Source organism: Capsicum annuum, chromosome 8 (assembly GCF_002878395.1).
Source record: "Capsicum annuum cultivar UCD-10X-F1 chromosome 8, UCD10Xv1.1, whole genome shotgun sequence".
NCBI lineage: Eukaryota > Viridiplantae > Streptophyta > Magnoliopsida > Solanales > Solanaceae > Capsicum > Capsicum annuum.
In genome coordinates, this window is record NC_061118.1 from 145,682,461 (window position 1) to 145,706,405 (window position 23,945).

At 34.8% G+C, this 23,945-nt stretch overlaps 2 protein-coding genes across 4 annotated transcripts; one reads left to right on the forward strand and one right to left on the reverse strand.

Annotated features, from left to right (window-relative positions):
* Positions 1-1,048: 1,048 nt before the first annotated feature.
* On the reverse strand, positions 1,049-1,780 carry LOC124886657. Its single transcript, XM_047395537.1, has 2 exons — positions 1,499-1,780; positions 1,049-1,384 (listed from the first exon to the last, which is right to left on the reverse strand). Exons 1-2 carry the CDS (start codon positions 1,778-1,780, stop codon positions 1,049-1,051), a joined length of 618 nt encoding a protein of 205 aa, XP_047251493.1.
* Positions 1,781-7,557: 5,777 nt separating this feature from the next.
* LOC107839215 (guanine nucleotide exchange factor subunit RIC1) lies at positions 7,558-23,860 on the forward strand. Of its 3 annotated transcripts, none has more exons than XM_016682618.2 (23): positions 7,558-7,977; positions 8,083-8,190; positions 9,168-9,316; positions 12,148-12,229; positions 12,393-12,817; positions 13,726-14,158; positions 14,267-14,490; positions 15,363-15,558; positions 15,703-15,851; positions 15,981-16,155; positions 16,251-16,304; positions 17,073-17,252; positions 19,429-19,541; positions 20,364-20,537; positions 20,704-20,761; positions 20,972-21,031; positions 21,567-21,608; positions 21,696-21,826; positions 21,953-22,085; positions 22,161-22,238; positions 22,950-23,066; positions 23,221-23,283; positions 23,361-23,860. In XM_016682618.2, the coding sequence occupies exons 1-23, from the start codon at positions 7,831-7,833 to the stop codon at positions 23,445-23,447; spliced, it is 3,378 nt and encodes a 1,125-aa protein (XP_016538104.1). In that variant the 5' UTR covers positions 7,558-7,830; the 3' UTR covers positions 23,448-23,860. The 3 variants fall into 3 exon arrangements, with proteins under 3 accessions (XP_016538104.1, XP_047250432.1, XP_047250433.1); XM_047394476.1 differs by having other exon boundaries at positions 7,566-7,977; positions 23,388-23,860; XM_047394477.1 differs by lacking the exon at positions 17,073-17,252 and having other exon boundaries at positions 7,566-7,977.
* Positions 23,861-23,945: the final 85 nt, after the last annotated feature.

A 23,945-nucleotide genomic window follows, 5' to 3' on the forward strand; every position in this document is an offset into this window, starting at 1 on the left:
AAAAGGAAAACAAAGCGAGTAGAAGAAGCAAAGCAACAGCAGAGGGAGCAGAGATGATAAAACTCATGCGAAAGGAGCGGATAAAGATCAAAGCAATTCCCAGTGTCGATGCAACAATGTTCCTATTCAGAAATCTGTCTTTTCTGCTTCTATGTTGTGGATCTGGTCTAATATTGATCATCTTAGCTGTAAGACCAAAAGATGATGTCTTAAAAGAGAAGTAACAGTAACGTGAAAATGTTTCGAACAGAAAAAAGAAGAGAGTTTGGAAAAAACTTTTAAGAAAGAATATGCTGAAATCAAGCCAGCCGAAACATTGAGAAATGGTTCATTTCAAGCAACAATATATGCCACGTTTCTGACAACTCTACTGATCATGAAAGGGCGATGCATCCACATAGCAAGGTCGTAATTAACAGGTGAGTTATGATTGACCACGAAGTAAACAGGGTTTCCCCACGGCACAGCCAGATGAAAGAAAGTTATGATCGATGAGGATCATATGAACTAGGCTATATACGTACGGCTAGCGTGAGGATTCGATGCAGTAACACCGATAGTACTTAGGTTTGTTGCAAGACATCACAAAGAAACAATACATTCTGAGTTGCAAATTGAAGTCGACTAACCAAGCACAAATGAAATTAGAGGTGGTTAAAATAAACCGAACAAATAAGGAAAGAGTAGTACTACTCACATTGCCTTGGCATCAAGGAGCACAAAATAGGGAGCATCAACGGAGAAAGACTGTAAGAAATGGCGGGTCACATTTAAGGAGTGTTGTCCAGCTCGGGACACGACAAGGGAGGCCAGTGACAGATAGCAAGCATCATCAGGACCAGCAACATCATTTTCCTCGACAATCACCAAAAGATCTCCATTCGGCAGGCCAAGCAAAATGGAGACAGGAGGGTATTCCATTATGGATTTTTTGGGTGATTTAGGTGGGTTCAATAGGCCTTCAAGACTAGGGGATAGGAACCAGTCTTCACCATTCATACCATATGCAAACAACCGCAGGTCGTCATAGGTGAACCAATAGATGGTATCACCACAGAGGACAGGATTGCCACATTAATAATTCTAATGCGGTACTTATTTTCTCATCAATTTCCAATCGGGATGATGTTTTTTTCCTTTTCTTTCCCAAATTCTTTTTTTCAATTGGAATTGAAGATTGAGATGGAAAATCTTGAAAAGCTTCTTCATTTTTTTCATCAACTAGATCTTGTAAATTATCCAGATTTATATTAGTAGATGCAGAAGAGGCACCAGGTTGCGGAATTGTACAACTTGAACTCCAACCATAAACGCCTGTTGCAGTAGCACTCTCAAAGAGTGTTGTACAAAGTTCTGGAAAGGCTAGTGGTGATCTCTTTAATACCTTTGCTTTTGGATGAACGAATATTCAAATATAAGAAGTCATACTTTTTATAGTAAAACTGATCTCTTTATAGTAAAATAAAAGGAGAAAAAAAATACTATATAACGAACTAACCTTTATATATTCTTCCCACTCACTATTGGACATTTGAATGGTGTTGGTTGTTGGATCATAAATATTACCGGTCTTTTTAGTTAGTGGCAACCAAGCTTGATATTTTTCTTTTATATAATCATATTGGTTCTTCATCTTCTTTTGTGTAGCTACAAAGTTATGTGCAGTCGCCAAGACATCTTTAATTCTATCCCATGATTTAGCTTTCAAACTACTTCCACATCTCTCATTCAATGATACTTCTTGAATACAAGATTCTAAAAAAGTTTTTAGAACGTCCATTCTCCAAATCAATCTATCACTAGTTTGTTCCATAACTGAAGTATAAATTTTAATTTCATTATCAATAATAAAATTAATAAAATAAAAAAAGTAAAAAATAAGAGTCCCTTAGTAGAATTAATCTCCTGATTAGAATAAGATTGACTTGGACTTGTCTTCGTATTTGATGCATATTTTTTAGTAAACAAGAATGTTCTATTACCTCTAAATAGATTCACAAAAAGCACTGTGATTATATTTCTGGCTAAACTAGGCTGGATAACAACAAGATTGAAATAACAAAGGGTCAAAGAATTTTAATAATCAACTGAATAACCCTAACAAAGAGAATACTATTAGTTGATATCGTACAAGTAAACTATAGTTCTGTATGTACTGGTGTACTTTTAATCTTCGAGAATGACAAATGAGGGTTCTTTTATCATATTTTTTAAGTACTAAAGAAGTCTAGAGTATACATGATAATAGTAGGTAAATTTAGATGAGTTTACAACTTGGTTTGAGCCCTGCAACTACACATGAAATCTTGTTTTCTCTTTCTTTCACAATGAAAAAGATGCATGCCATTTACAAATAAATTTTGTTGGATTGAGAAGCTACAATAACCTAAAGATTAATGAAATACTTTTTCCAGTGACAAGTCAGCACTCTTAAAACTGTAGCTTACCCGTGTCAGATCCTACAAAAAATGTGCTACTTTTGGTGGATCCAACACACGCCTATTGACATTTTTGAAGAGTCCAAATATCATGGCAAGTCAGAGTACCACTGCATGTCAAACTAGTCAGTGTAACTAGTAAACCAGGGAGATTGAGACAATAACCAATTAAATGAGCCAACCATTTCAACATTAATTTTTCAGAAGGTAATGATCACACGATAGAAAAAGTTCAATCAGTCAAAAGAAGAGCATCCTTTTATAAAATTCACAACTCTTCGTTGCTTTTGTTTAATAACACTTTAAGCAGAACACGTTTGGATGCTCAGTATTCATATAAGGACCAAACTATGATCTTAACTATCTGGTAGGATGTTATAAAGTCTGTCCTTCATTGGGTTCACATATATGCATATGAACAAGAACTAGTATATAACAACACGTTTCATGCACAGAAAACTATAAATGACAAGTTGTTTCGGTATCAGACTAGCTAATCACCAGTATAAACTGGTGAATTCTGTTGGTTCATTTGTAGCGAAATGTTACTACTCTACAAAGTCATACCACTGGAGCACTGCCAAAACGGTCATCTCCAATTGAAGAACACATCAAAATTAGATCAACATCTTCAAGAGGGACATCTGCTATCACAAGAGCTTTCCACGCAACATAAACAATCTTTAACTATGTATTATCAAACTAATTAAACACAAAATCACGCATCTATATACGTGATTTTCAATGAATTCTAGTAAGCCATTGACAGCAAAGAGTGATTACACAAATTGAAAATTAAAGTATTTATTAAAAGTTTGGGTGAATCATACCTGAAATAGAAGGAAAACAATATGAAGAGGAAGAGAGAGAAACTTGAAGAGATGGAGAGAACATCGTGAAGAGGGAGGGTGAAGAGAGAGAGTGAAGAACAGCGTATATAGAGAGAAAAATAACAAAGGGAGAGAGTTTTGAGGAAATAAAATACGTTTTAAAAAGAGTCTGTATTCAGACTCTTTTTTATATGTGAGCAATTCAGAGGATATCAGATATATTCAGAGGCTTTTTAAAACAAAAAAAAAAAAACAAATGCACTCCATTAAATGCAAACAAATGAGGCGTTAATATATAACCAACCCTAGTCCCTTGGGAGGGAGGGGGGGGGGGGGAATTTGGAATGGAAACCGTGAGGTGATATTTGCATGTGCAAAAGCTATTTGCATGTCCAACATTTTATTTTTTTTTATGTTGACAAACAAATTATATTTTATGGTACTAATATAATTTCGATAGTCAAACAAATTTTTTATATTAGACGTATCATTTTATGCATTTTACCTTTTTATGGAATATTAATATTTTTTTAATGCTTAGATGACCATAAAATTAATTAGTGGTGATATAATAAAATCACGATTGAAATAACGAAACTGACATGTCTTAAATAACTTACAACAACTAATTATAAGTGATATAACAAAATGACTATAAAAAATACTTGTAAAAAAATTAAATGGATCTCATATAGCGCATCAAATTAATACAAAACAACAAGAGTTGATTTATCATTTCATGTCAAATCTATTTTTTATTAAATATTATTAATTTTTTAATATTTAGATGACTTGTAATAATTAATTAGGGGTGATATAGTAAAATTATTATTGAATCAAATGAAGAAGGTAACACAACATTAAGAGTTAATTTATTACAATGACTTATATTAATTAATTAGAGATGATATAGTAAATTTACGATTGAAGCAGACAACACAAGCAGACATGTCGAAAACGTGTCTACTTATTACCGCTTATTATTAAGTGTAAAGTAATATGGGTGTTCGACTATAAAAGCCATTCATCGATCTTGTAAGAAAATCGTTCGAACAATATAGGGATTAAAAAAAAGGACTTTCATATAGATATATGATAAGTCATTGAAGATGTTTGGAATTTAGAGGTGTACTTGTAATTTATGTTAAAATTATTAATAAGGACATGTACGATGGAACTAAATTATGGATTAGGACTATGCAATATATTTGATAAACATCATCAAGTCTTTCCTTATTTTTTAGACTTTATTTCGATTAAAATATACCACATGAAATGAGACAAAGAAAGTATAAAAGTATGATTAATAGTACTCCCTTGACATGAAGTTTAAGAAATAGAAAATACTGGAGGGAGATGATTAGGTAGGACATGGGACAGTTATAACTTACGAAAGATATGATCCTTGATAAAAAAGTGTGGAGGACGCGGATTAAGGTAGGACTAGTAGGTGGGAGTATGTTCGCAATAGTAGGTAAGAGTGCTCAATTTATATTTGTGCTTGTAGTGTCTTGTAGCCTTTTGTACATGGTGTTTTGGGATGTTTATTCTTTCGTTTAGCAAGTTTATAATATTACTTTGCGGGTGTTTTGTTTCTTTATTATCTAGCGGTGTGCCACCTCTTTTTGTTGATTGTTTCTATATTTTGTTGTATTTGTTATCTGTCGTGAGCCGGGGGTCTACCGGAAACAACCTCTCTACTTCAACTGAGGTAGCAGTATGATTGCGTACACTCTACCCTCCTCAGACTCCACTTTGTGAAAATACATTGAGTTTGTTGTTGTTGCCTTCGTTTCAAAAAGAATGTCTTACTTTTCTTTTTAGTCCGTTTAAAAAAGAATGATCTTTTCTTTTTTTTTGGCAATACTTAAATTTCAACTTTCCACATAACATGTTTAAAACCACAAGATTAAAGGGTATTTTAGTACATTTGACACAACTTTAATTTAGGGTCACAAGAATCAAAAGTATACTTTATTTTCTTAAATTCTGTGTCAAGTCAAAATATGTCATTCTTTTTTAAACGGAGGGAGTAATACTGTAATTAAAAACAAAATAAAAATAAAAATAATAATTATCCTATATAATAAGTGGCAAAGAAGCAGCAGTCTTCTCATGGTCCACATGCCTGCTTTAGCTGCTTCAACTGTGATTTTACTATATTACCTCTAATTAATTATTATAAGTCATTTACATATTAAAAAATTAAAAATATTTAATAAAAATTTTAAAATAGACATTTATAACATGACTATTTCAATTGCTTCAACCGTAATTTTACTGTATCACTCATAATTAATTATTATGAGTCATTTAAATATTAAAAAATTATTAATATTTAATAAGAAAATATAAAATAGACATAAAATAATAAATTATTTTTTGATGTTTTTATAAGTCATTTAAGTGTTAAAAATTAATCACATTTAATAAAAATAAATAAAAATACATAAAATAATAAATTATTTTTTGATGTTTTTAAACTAACTTGATGTCTTACATGTGACCACTTAAAAAATATAAATTATTTTTTGATGTTTTAAATTAATTTGACGTCTTATATGGGATCACTTAAAAAAATTTCACAAGTATTTATTATAATAATTTTACTATGTCACTTCTAATTAGTAGAATAAAAGAAAAAAAATATTATAAATCGCAGTATTTAAAAAATAAATTATTTAAAAAATATAATTGACTATCAATGTCATAAAAGTTTCAACAACTTAAAATATTGTTATACAAATTCATCAATCTAAATATCTATAATCTATAATCTATATCTATAATCTATAATATAATGAAAGTGTGAAGACTATTAGAAAAGTGATTTGAACTTTTTGCCCTTTATTAAAAGACTCTTCTTTAGACAAAACTGTCTTTTCACTATTTTTTAAATTTTATTATTTAATTTTATTAACTAGACTTCCTAAAATATATGGTAGGAAAATTAATTAATATTTTCTTTTCTACTAAACTTCCTAAAATATATGGTAGGATAATTAATTAATATTTTCTTTTCTACCGTTAAATTAGAAAAATATTCCTAAAATAGGACTATATTAAGGAAACACTTTTAAAAATATTGAGATATACGTTAAACTAGAGAACAAACTGGTTTGTCTATTGAGAGAATATAATTGATGCTCATTTAACTTGATTCAATATGCATGTCTAGATTGTGGATGCTTGATTTTCTAACCCTTATCTTCTTCACTGTTTTTGTCAGCATAATAGAATTAAACATGTGTGTGTATATATATATATATATATATATATATATATATATATATATATTTGTTTTCATTCAAAATCATTCTTTAGGGTCAAAATTTTCGCTCAGACAAGAATTAGTTGGATCGAAATTGAAGCTTACTGATCACTATTATCTATTTTTTTTATGGTTAAAAGTCATAGATGAATGTCAGTTGGCTTTGAAGATTTTTTTGTGTAAGGATTTTGATATCTTTATTATCTTATTGTTTTATTTTAATTTACAGATACTAGATGAATGGGGGTCACCTTTAAATTTTTCTTTTAGGTAAATGTTAGGTTTAATTATATTATCGTAATATATCTATTGGTTTGTTATTTTGTGGTAGTTTACAGTTCGTAGATGAATCTCGATTGATTTTGAGAAATCTTTATGTGTAAAATTTAAGTTTAATTGTATTGTTTTGATATCACTTTTATCGTATTATTTTGGTGCAGTTTACAGGTGATAGATAAATATTGATTGACTTTGAGGATTCTTTTTATGTAAAGGTTAGGTTTAGTTGTATTATTTTGATATCTTTATTATCATATTATTTTGTTATTGTTTACAGGTGGTAGATGAGTGTCAGACGACTTTGAGAAAATTTTTGTGTGTAAAGATTAGATTTAATTGTATTATTTTATTGCAATTTATAGATGGTAGATGAATATCGATCAGCTTTTAAAAATATTTTTGTTAAAGATTAGGATTAATAAATAATTTCTCCATCTTTACATACTTAAAATATATTAAATTTAATTATTATATTCATATTTATTATTTAAATATATATTTTATTTAGTGTAATGTTTGAACTCATTAAAATAAGGTAAACACGCAATCTAAACTAGTAATAATATATGCCTAACTTAAAATTTATCAACAAACACATAAATATTTTAACTAAATAATAAATTTATATATAACGTAGAATTTTTAAGGATTAATATTGAGCCGACTAGTAAATAATATAAGAGGGGATCCCATTTGAAAGTTTTAAAACAAAAGATGGAGTGAACATAACCAATAGAGGAGTAGGAGGGTGAAAATAGAAATAGAAGGAAATGAATATGTGCAGGGACATGAGGAGTTCTCCAAAACTGTGAGAGATCCAACCCCCCCAACTGAAAGGGAGGTCCCATATTTATCACATTTGACACTCTTATCTTTCGTTCACCATCAAATTCATTCACCAGATTTGGATCTCCTTCATTTAAACCCTAACCATCATGCTCCCTCCCACTCTCTGATCTCCAATATTTTTGATTTTGATCCCCTCTCCTCTTCAACAATCCCGTTTTCGAAGATGTATATGGCATATGGATGGCCACAGGTCATCCCTATGGAATCAGGGCTATGCGCTTCTTCTCAGCAAATTGTATACCTCAAAATCATCAATCGCTTATTGCTTGTTGTTTCTCCTACTCATCTTGAATTATGGTCCTCCTCACAGGTAATGTTACCACTTTCATCTATTCTTTCTTCTTTTTTCCCACTATTTTGCTTTGCTTCATCATTGCTGCGAACTGGCTGTTGATTAATTTTGAACTGCGTGCAGCATAGAGTGAGATTGGGAAAGTACAAGAGAAGCTCCGATTCGATTCACAAGGAAGGCGAGAATTTGCAGGCTGTTTGGAGTCCAGATACCAAATTGATCGCACTTCTTGTAAGTTACTGCCTTCATTTCAGTTTGTTTGTTTGTTTTACTTTCCTTTTTTTGTCCAGGTCCAAAAAAGAATGCTTCTCTACTTCTTTGGCTAGTCTTTACTTCTAGCTTTTCACCTTTCATGGTTAAGATCCCAAGATTAAAAGATATTTTGGTACGTTCAAGACATCTTTAATTTAAAGCCAGCTTTATTTTCTTAAACTACGTGCCAAGTCAAAACCCAAATAAAAAAGGGAGGGAGTAACGTTGATTGGCATTATGAAGTCTCTGGAATGAATAGAGAGGATTCATATAACCAACACCAACTAGTTTGAGTAGTTGATTGGTGGTGTCTTTTAATCAGTGTTATGTATAATGTGAGTTTGCCACTGTGTGGGAGTACACTGCGTATGGTTGTTGTATAATGTAATTTGGTAAGAGTAGCTGTTTCACGTTAGTTTTCTGGGTAAATGTGACAATTTTGACATTTAAACTGACAATTGTTCCACGCAATCGCCATTTGCATCTGAAGAGCGGGAGTCTTGGGCATCCCATGTGCTCTTACATAGTGTATTATTATTCAGGATTTATGGAAAATGTGATAATTGATGATTTCACACGTAAACAATAATGTAAGATGTTCTACTATTTGAATAATCTTGCAAGAATTGCTATACTTGTATGGACACTTGAGAAGCAAATTGCTTGCTGAGCTTTCTAGGAAAATTGGGCTCAACTTTATACACTAATGTTCAATTGTCTATGTCAAATGTGGATTGAAAATCTGAGTTAAATAACACTGATGGTGTAAAATATGAACTTAGATCCTAAAATTATTAGTTAGGAGTTGGTTAAAGCGAAAGGGGTTATTGCTGACATTTGAAGACTTGTTACTGTTTGCTGTACCCGTTTCTGATATTGAGAAGTTAGAGTTGCTTGGGTATGTGATGAAGCAATAAGTGCCTCCTATACTTTGTCTAATTTTCTTTCCACTGCAGACCTCTTCCTTCTATCTATACATTCTGAAGGTCCAATTTACAGAAAGGAAAATACAAATTGGAGGCAAACAACCAACTGGTTTGGTTCTAGCAAGCATAACTTTGCTCTTGAATGAACAGGTGCCTTTTGCTAACAGCAACTTGACAATGTAAGTTACCCTTTTTCTACTTTTTGACAATTTATAATTTAATTTCAAGCTGAATAATTTCAAGCGGAAAACTTCACCCTTGAAATTTCTTACCATTAAACAAAAATAAGTCTTCCGATGTCTCTGAGATGAGAACTGTTTCATATATTTATGTTAGATAAATGCATGAGATCGGTAATGGTACCTTATTTTCTCAAAACCTATCAGATGTCCTAATGATCATGAAGTCAACGGGTTGTTGGGTACTGTATAGTTCAATATGTATGCTGTTGGTTGTAGCAGTTTGAATTAGACAGGGAGATTTGACATCTCCTCTGGGTTTATCATGGATTTTTGATATCCCAACATGAGTCTCTCGCAAAATGGCGTTTTGAGTTTTTATGTACATTTCTAGCCATAAAATTATTGTATATCTATCCAACAATTGATATTATTTAGATCTGTTTGTCGAAGTATCTTACTGAAAATCTTACAAAAAGTATCTTGTTGAGTCTTGAGATTTAGGGCTAATGCACGACAGGGGCTGAAATTGTCTGCTTATATATGTAAACTACATATCTGTAAATTGAGTCGCGACAAGGGGTTAATGATAAGCTAGAGGTTTGGAGACAAACCCTGGAGTCTAAGGGTTTGAGGTTGAGTAGGATCAAGACGGAGTACTTGGAGTGCAAGTTTAGTGACTCGAGACAAGAGGGGGAAGTGGTAGTGAAGTTGGATTCTTAGGCGGTTTGCAAGAGGGATAGTTTTAAGTATCTCGGGTCTACGATTCAGAGAGATAGATGAGGATGTCTCTCACCGTATTGGGGCAGGTTGGATGAAATGGAGGCTTGCTTCGGAAATTTTATGCGATAAGAAGGTGCCCCCAAGTTGAAAGGCAAATTCTATAGAGTTGCAGTCCGGCCCGCTATGTTGTATGGAGCGGAGTGTTGGCCGGTTAAGAATTCTCATATCCAAAAGTTGAAGGTGGCGGAAATGAGGATGTTACGTTGGATGTGTGGATCCACTAGCGCTAACAGGGTTAGGAATGAAATTATTTGGGAGAAGGTGGGAGTGGTGTCAGTGGAGGACAAAATGCGGGAAGTGAGGTTGAGATGGTTTGGTCATGTGATGAGGGGAGGCATGGATGCCCCAGTTCGTAGGTGTGAGAGGTTGGCCTTGAGAGGGTTCAAACGGGGTAGGGGTAGACCGAAGAAATACTGGAGAGAAGTGATTAAACGTGACATGGAGCAGGTACAGCTTACTGAGGACATGACTCTGGATAGGAAGATATGTAGGAAAAGCATTAGGATAGATGGCTAAGGGTGTGGATGAGTCGTAGGCAGTATTTAGGTGGACTTTGGTGTCCTTTGTTTGGCAATGTACAATTTTTTTGTTGATGTCGTACCTATGTTATTTTATCGTGTTCTATGCTTTTGTATACTGTCTTTTATCTTGTGCCGGGGGTCTATCGTAAACAACCTCTCTACTTCTTTAGAGGTAGTGGTATGGATTGCGTACACGCTACCCTCCCCAGACCCCACTATGTGGGAATATACTGGGTTTGTTGTTGTACATATCTGTAAATTGATTTCTGATTTCATGTTGATGTACTTGTTAAAGAAAAGGGTACAACGTGATGATGCAAGACCCAGAGGATAGTGGAGTTAATAATCACTTAATCTGATATCACTTACTGTAATTTTCAACCCTGAATCTTTACAATTCAATATATTCTGGAGGGTGAAAAGGAGTTCAGTAAGAGTCCCCAGAGATTTTTCTCCTCTGTATCTAACTACTATTAGCGGTATATTGCTCTATGACGATGGTTGTATTACTCTCTTCCGCTCCAACAAGTGATGGGTTTCTATTATTTCCTTGATGCATGAAACAACAAGTTATAAGTCCTTCTTCCCTTGTTTTTTGTTTGCTATACTTATTTATCTGAGATGTGAGGATTGTCAAATGCAAATTCAATTGGATTGAAATATTTGTCTCAATCAAACTATATAAAGGATGCTCAACTCTCTCTGCTAGGTTTAAAGGGAGACTAACAGTTACTAGAAATCTCTTGCGGAAGTTTTGAGTATGATATTGGTGTAGTTGTTACTCCTATAGAATGACATATGAAATCCTTGCCACTATAAATAAATAAAATAAAATGGTACATCAGATAAACAGAATATGCACAGGTGTAATTGTGGAAATATTTGTGATGCAAAGATATAAGATATGAAATGGGGAGTAGGGAGTGGAAGACGGCCTTTTTGGTAGAATATATTAGTGAGAGGCAGCAAGTGCGACAAACTTTGTCAAGGCTGCATGAAAGTTGCTCCTCTTTCTAAAATAATAGCATAAATGGTCTTAGTGCAATTCTAATACTACTAAGACCTAATTCTCAAAGAAATAGCATAGACAATGGTAACACTGAATTAAACTTGTTGTAAAAAAGAAAAACCATGGAGTTTGAACTTTAAGACCAGTTGAGTCAGATCCCGTGGTTGATCTTGAATGACAATAAATTTTTTGGTGAATCCTGTGCTTCTCCAGTATTTTAGGAATTGGACTTTCTTAAAGATTATTTTGGTTTTGTAACTTAAGTTGTCAATTAAGTAGGACTAATTGTCAGGTATAGTTTATCTTCATTTGTTACCATATTGAGAGCCTGAAGTCCTATTCTGTCTGTACTTTATTACTTATTGGACTTTGTGTTGTTGCACTGGCTGTTTATTTTGTGGAGAAGAGAAAGATAATTCCATTCATGTCTTTTATGCCGGATTCATTTCTGCATTATTTAACTTGTCGGCTATTCTCAGCTGAAGCACATAGTTAGTTTATTCCCTGCATGCTTGCAGGAGCAATGTAGTTTGTGACAACAAACATTTGATAGTTGGGCTTTCTGATGGATCTCTGTATAATATATCCTGGAAGGGCGAGGTAATTCTTTTTAAACATGTGTTAATAGTGTCGCACATTAATATGAAATTTTGGCTGACATATCTAGTTTATGTCTATTTATTAAAGTTAAAGGCCGTAGTTGCTCATTTCAGTCGGCAGAAAATGAAGGACATTTATTCATGATTTTCTTGTTGTATTACAGTTTTGTGGGGCCTTTGATGCCTTTGATCTTGATGTTCAGCCTCGTGATGGCAGTGGGGTTCCTAAACTAGCAAGTTCTTTAGAAAATGGTCTTGCTTCTGGTGGGAGTTTGTCTTTTTCTAAATTCAGTCATCATTCTTCGAAAAACTCTGCTGTGATCCACTTGGAGTTTTCCTTACCCTTAAGGTTACTTGTTGTGCTATTTTCTGATGGACAACTGGTCTTATGTTCTGTGAGCAAAAGAGGTCTGAAGCAAATGGAGTCTATTAAAGCTGAAAAGAAACTGGGCTCTGGTGATGCTGTATGTGCTGCAGTTGCTTCAGATCAACAACTCCTTGCTGTTGGTACCAGAAGAGGTGTTGTTGAGTTGTATGACATTGCAGAATCTGCTTCGCTTATGCGTTCTGTGTCTCTCTATGATTGGGGGTAAGCTACTGCTGTTGACATCCAAGTTTGGGAGAAGACAGGCACAATTGATTGCTGATGAGATAATCCATTAGTGCAAATTGGCTTTTAATTTGTTCCAAGCTAAATTCATTTTTTTTATTGGAGTCTTGTTTTAAAGTGTGTGTTAGCTTGATAATAAGTGATTAAGTTAGTAGATAATAATATGTGACGACTAAATTCTATAATGATCTGTGATCCCTATGGGTACATCCAATAAACCTGGAATGTTGCATGACACGCATGAAGAAATATCTGTGTTTTAAGGAACCTGTTTTTCCCATACTATTGAGTATTGTACCTATTTAAGTTGAAATGATTAAAAAAATGTATGTATCTAAGTTTATTTAACTTTCTGTTTCTCGTGAGTAGAAAGTAAAATTGAAGAAGCATCTGTGTAAGATAATTGTATTGGTGATCATAGTTCCACACTTGCTACCAAAGGGTGTTATTTCAGTTGTACCATCAATGCTCTAACCACTGATTAATTGGTGCTGACTAGAGGGGGTTGCTCAGGGGGTAAGCATCCTTCATCTCCCCAAGCATAAGGTTGTGTGTTCAAGTCACCAAGGGAGCAAAAATGGGGGTGGGGGGGTGGGGGGGGGAGCTTTCATGGAGGGGTACAAAAGAACTGATTAATTTGTGCCTATATCCCCTTTTCAGAAATAATTTGTGTGTCAATCATGTGAAGCATATATCTATGAAATTTATCAGAGCTAGTGTGGAAGTAAAGTCATCAATATGAACCATTAAAATGAAAATATCCTACCTATTTGGTCTGATTTTGAGATGTGTTAAGAGTAGTACTGGCTCTTTAGCTCTGGCATTTTCTTAGAGTGAACAGAAGGTGATGGAAGATTCTGTTTCTATAACCTGCAATTCTTCTGCAGATATTCAGTGGAGGATACTGGTGCTGTCAGTTGTGTTGCATGGACACCTGATAATTCTGCTTTTGCAGTTGGGTGGAAGTTAAGAGGCCTGACAGTTTGGTCTGTTTCTGGCTGTCGCTTGATGTCCACAATTCGTCAAATTGGCTTAAGTTCTGCGTCTTCTCCAGTGGTAAAGCGAAATCAGGAATGTAAATATGAACCTATGATGAGCGGTATCTCATTGATGAACTGGGATGAATATGGATACAGACTTTATGCTATTGAGGAAGGATCTTCAGAGAGAATTATTGCATTCTCTTTTGGAAAGTGCTGTCTGAACAGAGGAGTCTCTGGGACTACTTATGTCCGACAAGTAATCTATGGGGAAGATCGTTTGCTTGTTGTGCAGTCAGAAGATACTGATGAACTAAAAATCTTGCATCTTAGCCTACCAGTTAAGAGTTATATTTACCGATGATTATGGTTTGTTCATTTTCTTATGTTGCTTTTGTGTTTCTTTATTGAGAGGTATGTCTCTAATGTAGTTTCAACTCTCCGCTAGGTTTCCTACATCTCTCAGAATTGGCCAGTTCAACATGTGGCTGCTAGCAAGGATGGAATGTACTTAGCAGCTGCTGGCCTTCATGGACTTATCTTATATGACATAAGATTGAAAAAATGGCGAGTTTTTGGAGATGTCACTCAGGAACAAAAGATCCAGTGCAGAGGCTTGTTATGGCTTGGGAAGATTGTTGTTGTCTGCAACTATGACGATTCTTCTGATGGGTGAGCTATCTATGAGCCTTATCTAACAGTATCAACTTTGCTGTATGAGGATAGATGATCATCTTTACATGCGTTATTATGTTTGCACAAGGTGTTTTTGTACAAGATATGTATGCTCATATATTGGATTTCTCTTACATCTTACTGCTGGTTGGCGTTGGCTTTCCTGAATTTGAAGGTCTGTTCTGATGTTTAAGCTGGTTAATTAAGAAACTACTGTGTGTTTGCTTTGCACGTAGAAAGCAATGCATTTAGAAAAACATCTCTTGACATGAAAATCTGGATGACTGATGGATAGTTGAATAAATGGTGATAATAATGTGGAAAACATTTCAGAAATGACTAGAAAACTAAAGAACTTCATATGCATCTACTTGGATAAGCAGCTGCCTTTTTTGGGAATATGTTAGCTTTGCCACTAAAGGGCGTGGCTTGGGTGTAGTGGCATTCGATTCCAGAGCTCCAAGTTATACATCTTACCCTTGAATGTTGAATGATAAACAATATTTAACTATATGACTCATGATCTGTTTGGTCATAAGAGGCAGCTAGTACACGAAATGAATGTCCTTGTGCTCACAAGAAATTTGTTATTGTCAGATAAATGCATCAAAATTGCAGCAAAACACTTCTATATCTCAAGTGTTTGCAGGAGTCCTCTATGTCTCTCCTTCTGTTTGGATGTATGGTCAGTGATTTTATGGAGCGAGGGCCATTTTTCTGATAAAGGGCGAACACTGTTTTACAGTTGTTGGTTGAATCCTTTAGATTCTATGTTAAACCAAAAATAAAAAAAACATTTTAGATTATATGTGGAGGGTTCTTAAAGATAGCTTTTAACAGCACTTTTTCAACTTCGTTTGGAATGGCAGGTATGAATTGCTTTTCTATCCCAGATATCACCTTGATCAAAGTTCATTACTATGTCGGAAACCTTTGCTTACCAAACCGATGGTTATGGATGTTTACCAAGATTATCTACTTGTCACTTACCGACCTTTTGACGTCCATATTTACCATGTGAAGTTGTCTGGTGAACTAACGCCTTCGAGTTGCCCCAATTTACAGGTGAAACTTCCTTAGCGTGTATGCTCTATAAAACTGAGTCAAAGTCTCTTTTGCATTTTACAGCTTAAGATATATATAACAATTTCTTTTGAATAAGAGTATTGTGTCTGTCATGCGTTTTTTAAGTGATAACATGACAAACAGCTTTCTACAGTACGAGAGCTATCAATCATGACTGCAAAGAGCCATCCTGCTTCAATGCGTTTTATTCCTGATCAGCTCCCAAGAGAAAGCGTTGCAGGAAATGATGGCCTATCAACTTCGTTGGATCTGTCAATCCGAGAGCCTATCCGGTATGTACTTATGGCTGAGTGCTTACATCTCTGAGTTGGACCTGGCATTACTGCATGCTAGTATCGATGTGCATTGGTATGCGTGCTTTAGGACATTGTTGTCATTTTCTAGTGCTCATGTACTTTCAGATGCTTAATACTAAGGACAAATGGGGAACTTTCACTTCTTGATTTGGATGAGGGGAGAGAAAGAGAACTCACAGACTCCGTAGAGTTGTTTTGGGTTACCTGTGGTCAGTCAGAGGAGAAAACAAGCTTGATTGAGGAAGTTTCATGGTTAGACTATGGCCACCGAGGAATGCAGGTAACAGTTTTCTTCAACAACCGAGTGTGTTTGTAAAATTCTGTACTTTCCTTACATGTCTGATATATTTACTGGTTAAAAGCTCCTTATTACAGGTTTGGTATCCATCTCCTGGTGCTGATGCTTTTAAGCAAGAGGATTTTTTGCAGGTATTCAAGATGTTATTGCTACAGTCCACAGTCTTTTTCTTTTATTTTAAACTATGTATAATTGCCGGTGTTTCAGTTAGTAGTAGCTCTTAAATGATTCAAGAAATATAGCTTTGTATGCTTTGATACGTACTGGTGTATGTGAAAGCTTGCTGTTCCCTTTTCTTTCTTTTCTTTTAGGGGAGGAGTTGGGAAAGAATATTAAAGAAAAGTTGTCAGGATCAACAACGAATCAGGGAAAGTTAAAAGAAGCCCAGATATTTTCTGGTATAGGTTGTTTGGGATCTTGTAAGTGCTTAAGCATTTCTCAAGGTCAAACAATATTTGGGGCTAATTTAAGTTTAAAACAGTGGAGCCCCGAGTGAGATATAGCTGAAGGACGGAACATGGATTGAAATTTAAATAATGGATCATTTCATGATGTCATTTGAAAAGAGAATTGAAATACCCGCATGGATATATTTCTTTCCTGTTAGAGTTAAGATTCATCTTTTGCAGAACTTAAGCATTAGATATTATTAGTGATTATCTTTAGTTTATGACCAAACTAAGGTCCATGAATAATTAGCATCACCTCTCCATCAGTTGTGATCTTAGATTATCATTTATTGTCCTGGGTCATTAACTACCACCATGCATAAATTCTCTTTAGACTCAGAACCTATTATCACGCACAAACTTAAAATATATTGACCTGTCTTTTGCTCTATGTCTAGAATCGTATGTACTGTTCTTTCTTTCATTTAAATAATCGGTGTGAACATGTAGTTGGATCCGGAGCTGGAATTTGATCGCGAGGTGTATCCTCTGGGTTTGCTGCCAAACGCTGGAGTTGTAGTTGGTGTCTCCCAGCGAATGTCATTTTCTGCATGTACAGAGTTTCCATGTTTTGAGCCTTCTGCTCAAGCTCAGACTATTTTGCATTGCCTTCTTCGTCATCTTCTACAGGTACCCTGCAATTGTTACTATTTAAAGGTTTAAGTGAGACAACTGATGGAATATCTTTTTATTGATAAAAAGGTGGAAGTTAGTCAAAAAGAGGTTATGTTTCTATAGTGGTAGTTGTTTCAAATACTGGACTAAGAAAGATATTCTATTTCTTTCTCCAAGGAAATAGAATGTCTTTCTTCAAGGAGCTGATGGTGACATTTTTGTCAAATCATTGCTTTTGATTTTCCATATGGAGATGTGTCAAGTGCTACATTTTCTTTGCACATTTTTTAGAGAGAGTAATGGTATATAACAGTAAAATTGCATTACCATTATGTGCTTTGAGAGAGAGGGGGAGTAATGAAAGGTGGGCTTTCTATAGCACAAATTCGAATTAGTCGGGCTATTTTGGATTTCGGACATCCGATTGTTTAAACAAACAAAGAGATAGACGGAAATGGAACTGCATGATCCATTATGTGCTTTCATCAACCTTATTTTTCACTTTACAACGTGCAAGAAATCTAAAAATTGTATGATCGTAGTTACTTAATTGCAATTAAATGATGGTATAGTATAATGGACTTCAGCATTCTTTGTAATTTATCTCAAATCAAATCATGAAGTTCCCTCAACCCTATTGAACGCTTTCTTTTGCTTATTGGCCTCATTTGTTTTCATTAATGTTAAGACGTCCTAATCTGAATGGGTAAGATACTGTCTCTAAATCTGACCACTAAATGATTAAGACTCTTTGTTTTTCAACATCTGAATGTGCATAAATTATTTATCAGTAAACATAAATAATCTACTATAATTTAAAAATTAATTAATCAAATAGTAATCTAATAAAATAAATTCATTATTTGATAAAAATAAACATTTACGTTCATTAGTGTTGATGGAGATGGTTTGTAGTGGTGGTGATGATAATAGTTGATGTTAGTGGCTAGAAAGAGTAGTGGTGGTGGTGGTGATGGTGAAGTTGCTTGATGTTAGTAGTTGGGGGGGTGATGGTGGTGGTTGACAATGTGTTGGTGGCAGTTGGAGGTGATGCTAATTGTGATGGTTGAGGTGGCGGCTCCCTTGACAACGATGATGGTGGTGGTTGTAGAGTGTGTGGAGGTTGACGATGAGTTGGTGGTAATTGGCGGCGGTGCTAGCTGTGATAGTGGATTAATTGGTTTGGTAATAGGGATTGACCGCAATGGTGGTAATGGTTGATTAATTGTGGTGGCGACAATGACTATAATTATAATTATAATTATAATTATAATGACAGAGTGGTAGGTGTGGTAGTGGCTGACAGTAGTAGTTGGTAGTGGTGTTGGTTGTGATGGCAGAGGTGGTTGGTGGTAGATGACAGGAATGGTGGTGGTAGACTGGTAGTAGAGGTGGTTAGTAGTGGTGACTGGTGATTGTGGACAGAGTGGTGGTGAAGGTTACCCCACCCTAGAATACCTCTTAATGATATTAAGACTTTGTTCTAGATCTTAATGATTAAGACCTATTCAGACATATTAAGTGCTTAAATCTTAATGAAAACAAATGCACTTGATGACCTAAGGTCAGATTCAGACCTCGATTAAGTGCAAACAAGTGAGGCAGAGCTATTTAGGGATATTTTCTGTGAATTAGAATGGTGATTAATTTTTCTTTAAAAATATGATTAGATATTTAGAAAATGAGAAGTACCACAAGATGAAACATTTTGCGCTTGATAGTTTTTGATTTTATTGAAGTTAAAACTGTAACTTTTGATACGAGATGTCACATGTATTCAAAATTTTTCATGATAAGGTAGCAGTTTCTTATTTATTTGACAAAATATAAAGCAAAATTATTCTGTAGGAAGATTTTATACAACTAAACTTGTGGATGTGCATTTAATTGTTCATGTTTAATCTTACTCCATGCACGTGTTTGTTATTGTTCATGTTCTATGTCTTCTGTAAACATTTGACAAGTTCATGTCGCGTATGTGGATTTCGGTAGACAATTTTTTGGAAAATCCATGTTTTCCTTTTTTTTTTTTTTGGTGTGTGCGCGTTAGCAGTCTGTGTTTTTATGTGAATAAGCTTTCATTTCCAATATGCTACAATAATTTTTGCAGTTTAATAACTGCAAGGATTTACATGAAGCAGAGTGCACGAACAGATTCATTTTTATGATTATCTCTTTTACTGTTTGGCAGAGGGATAAAAAGGAAGAAGCTCTAAGACTGGCACAATTGTCAGCAGAGAAGCCACATTTTTCGCACTGCTTAGAGTGGCTTCTTTTTACTGTTTTTGAAGCCGACATTTCTGGGTAATTTTTACCAATTTTATAATTTGTAAGATAATCACTTGCTATCCAAAGTACTCCTGCTGACCTTTTCGTCATAGATATTTTTCGAGAATTAGAGTTCTGATATTCAGGGAGCTTCCGTGAGAACATTGTTGAATCACAAATAATATCTTGCTGTAGTACTTTGTCTCCCTCCAACCCATCCATAATGAACGCTTATGGAATACCGAGGATCCAAGATCTTATTTTTAGCTTAATTTATTAAATCAATTCTTAGTTAAAAAAACACAATTCACATATGCAAAAGCTATACAAAAAGTAGTAAGAATCAACAACAACAACATATCCAGTGTAGTCCACAAAGTGGGGTCTAGGAGGGTAGAGTTTACCATACCTTACCCCTACTGCTGTGGTAGAGAGACTGTTTCGATAGTAAGAATCACACTTGTAAAATTTAATGATTTTAGATCTATAGAATTGTGAAAGAAGGTCATAGTTAAAGATCCTTGTGGTCTTGGCCCTTCCCCGGACCAACCATGCATAGCGAGAACTTTAGTGCACTGCACTGCCCTTTATAGTTTGAGAAGTCCCAGTTGACTCTGACAATAATAGTACTAGTTTTGAGAAAAACCAATTATATAAAATGAGGTGGAGTTTAATTTTTATTGAATGCTGTTTCTCGGAATGCATCTTTTGGCGGAATTTGAAGTTTCTTCTTGATATTGTCACCAATTTTGTATGATTTTGATCTCACAGTCTTCTCTTAGCTCTTTATTCTCCCTCTGCCAATCCCCAGAACACTTGTATTTTCATCATAGTAATAAAATATGTCTTCTCTTACAGGAGCAAGAATCAGAGTGTCATTCCCAACCCTTCAACAAATTCCTCACTTCTGGATAAGACATGTGATTTGATTAGAAATTTTCCGGAGTACTTTGACGTGGTCGTTAGTGTTGCAAGAAAGACTGATGGCCGGCATTGGGCAGATTTATTTGCTGCTGCTGGGAGATCGACTGAGTATGTAAAAGAATTATTCTTTAACTTGTACGACACTACTGAATCAATTTTAACAAATGAGCAGCTTTCATGTATATCGAAAGCCTATTAGTTGGATCATAGATGGTAAAAACTTAATTCTGCCTGTGTCCAAGTCCATTATTAGCTAATTAGTCTCTATGTTTAGGCTATTTGAGGAGTGCTTTCAAAGGAGATGGTATCGGACTGCCGCTTGCTATATACTAGTAAGAGTTACAGCCTTACAGGCTCTCAGTTTCAAATTTTCTGTCTGCAATTTTCATCTTTTCTTTGGCTACAAATTTTATATCTTCTCTAAGTTACCCTTTCTTTAGGAGGGGTTTGGGTCTGCTTTAGTTTGTCTGGCGTGCTTTGTGCAATATCTTTCAAGAAATTGTACCTTTGGATGTCTTTGCTTAACATGCCTCTGGCTGCAGGTAATTGCTAAGCTTGAAGGTCCAGCTGTAAGTCAGTATTGTGCATTGCGTTTGTTGCAGGTAATCACGTACAGATGTAATGAATGTTGTCTTTGTATCCATGTAATGTATTGAACTACTTCCCTGGATAATTATATATTTTTCGTTATCCTGCTGAAGAAATAAAATTGGCAGAAAAATATTGCAGATGTAATTACAAAGGTTAAAAGAAAAAATTTAATGACCAATTCCAAAATTAAGTAATTTTCATTTAGATGTTCAAAGCAGTCTCTTTTCGATGCCATGCTTTGCTGTTTCTTTAACTTTAGCATCCGTTGCATTTGTGAGGTGATAACCATTATGGATGACTGGATATTTTTTTGACAATTTCCATGACTTTTGTCGTCTGTAAAACATCAAATCGACTGGGTAACGGATAAATAATATTTGGTCCCAGGCATTTCAACTTTTAGTAAGATTTTAATGAGCTTTAGTTCAATTTATATTCCAAATGGAAAATCAAGCGAACACATGCTTTGTAAAGTCAAACATTTCAGTAACATCAACAAGTTTGGACTTACTCCTTGAGCTCACGTGGTGTTCTCCACTTGCCCAGGCAACATTGGATGAATCTTTATACGAATTGGCAGGGGAACTGGTATGAACTTGGATGTCAATTATGTTTCTTTAACTAGATAATTGTCTTCTTTGTGAAAATATTCACATTTTTATGCTTGGTTTTCAGGTGAGGTTTCTTCTCAGATCTGGACGGGAATATGAACCCACAACTACTGATTCTGAGAAACTATCTCCTAGATTCTTTGGATATTTTCTGTTTCCTTCTAGTTACCGGAGGCAAACTTTGGAGTCCAAAGGGTAGATATAGCTACATTAATTTGTGCCAGTTCTTTCTTTTATATTTTAGCACTAAGATTGTGGTTTTGATGATGGAAGAAGACTTCCACTTATTTTGTTCCTTTTTCTTATAATTTTTTGGAGCAGTTCATTTAAAGAGCAGAGTGCCCATGTTGCTTCTGTTAAGAATATTTTAGAAAGTCATGCAAGCTATTTGATGTCTGGAAAAGAACTGTCAAAGCTCGTCGCATTTGTGAAGGGCACACAGTTTGACCTCGTGGTATGATTGACAAACTTTTTCGATTGTATCCTATTATGTTATTGAAAACAAATCATGTGACATAAATGCCTGCAGGAATACTTGCAGCGAGAAAGATATGGAAGTGCTCGTTTGGACAATTTTGCTTCAGGTTTTGAACTTATTGGTCAGAAGGTACTAACAAGTGTTGCTTGTCAATAACACTTAGAGGGTGTTTGGATTGACTTATTTTTAAGTGCTTTTGGCTTTTAAGCACTTTTTAATTTTGGAGGTGTTTGGCAAAGACAAAAAGTTCTTTTAAGCACTTAAGGCTTAAAAAGCACAAAAAAAAAAAAAGAAGCAGCCAAAAGCCAAAAGCCAAAAGTAGGTTGCTACCTACTTTTGACTTTTGGCTTTTAAGTCGCTTAAGAAAAGCCCATCCAAACACCCCCTTAGAATGCTACAGATGTATCATTATCCTGTTAGATGTCGTATCAGATGGATGATAGGGTGAATTATGTCCATAAACTATTTTAAGCTCTTCCATTGCAAAGGGTCTTCTCCGGGGGATGTGTTTGGGGCATTTTGTCTCCAGAGAATTTAGAAGTTTCTACTTTATGATCAAGTTATGAGTTTATTGATCTTTGTGGTGTAGCAAAGTACTCTCAAAATCAATTTCAATCTCTCGTTTTCATGCTTTATTTGTGTTCCCTTAATTATGTCCATAGCACATAATAACTTTTGACTTGTGCTAATCAATTCCCAAATGGTGTCTGAATTTCCATTTTAGATGTATTTCTGTTGATATGTTTGCTAATATGCATTCTTAAGGTATTTTCCAGCCTCCAACTATCATTATTGTTGAACTTACTCATACTGATTATCTTGTTTCTTTTGAATCATCAGCTTCAGATGGAAACATTGCAAAGTCGTTTAGATGCAGAGTTCCTTTTGTCTCATATGTGCTCTGTGAAGTTCAAAGAGTGGATTGTAGTGCTGGCCACACTTTTGAGGCGGTCTGAGGTTTGGCTTACTTCCCTTAACCGAATGTAGGATATTTCAGATAGGTTGCCTTAACTACATGAAAAATGGTTTGCCATCAGTTTTACTGCTTAGTTTGAGAATTGCTTTTGTTAGTTGTAACTCACACGGGGTGCCTTTTGTTATTTTTGCTCAGGTCTTGTTTGATTTATTTCAGCATGACTTGCGCTTATGGAAAGCATATAGCATTACTTTAAAGGTAAATTTGATACATCATTTCTTGGTTAGTCAGACTTCATTTGTATATCTCACTGTGGTTTTCATGTGCATCTTCAGACCCATCCATCATTTGTTGATTACCAGGACTTGCTTGAAAGTTTGGATGAAAAGCTTTCATCCGCTTCAAATTCAGAAGAGACATGAGCTATCTGGATGTAAAGAGCCTTGAACAGCTTTGCTAGAAATGGTTAAAAGAGCTTCCAATGAGATCCTCTGCTTCAAGCGTTAACCGCACCAACTTGGAATTAGCGTAAATGTCTATCGCTATATTGGGGAGGGAGTTGAGCGGCTCTGCTAAAGGCACATGATGAGATTTTCCGTTGCTGTTCTGCTGTCCACGTGTGTCCTGCAGTCACTTATTTTGTAGATAGGCATGTCCGTGCTATTAGTTCTCTTTGGTTTCCATGGTCCTGTTTCTTTTTCGTGATTCTAGTGTGTATCAAGTTTTAGCTTTTCCAGTAAGGGTGTGGGTGATCGATCGTAATGAAAAGGGGCACCTCTTGTACGAAAGATCTGATTTTATGATAAATAGAGAATAGAGAAGATTTTGTGGATTACTGCATCTCTTTTTCTATCTTCTTTCCTTTCTTTTTTTTTTTTCTTAATTTACAGTTTGTACCAGATTTAGCTTTTTCATCAAGG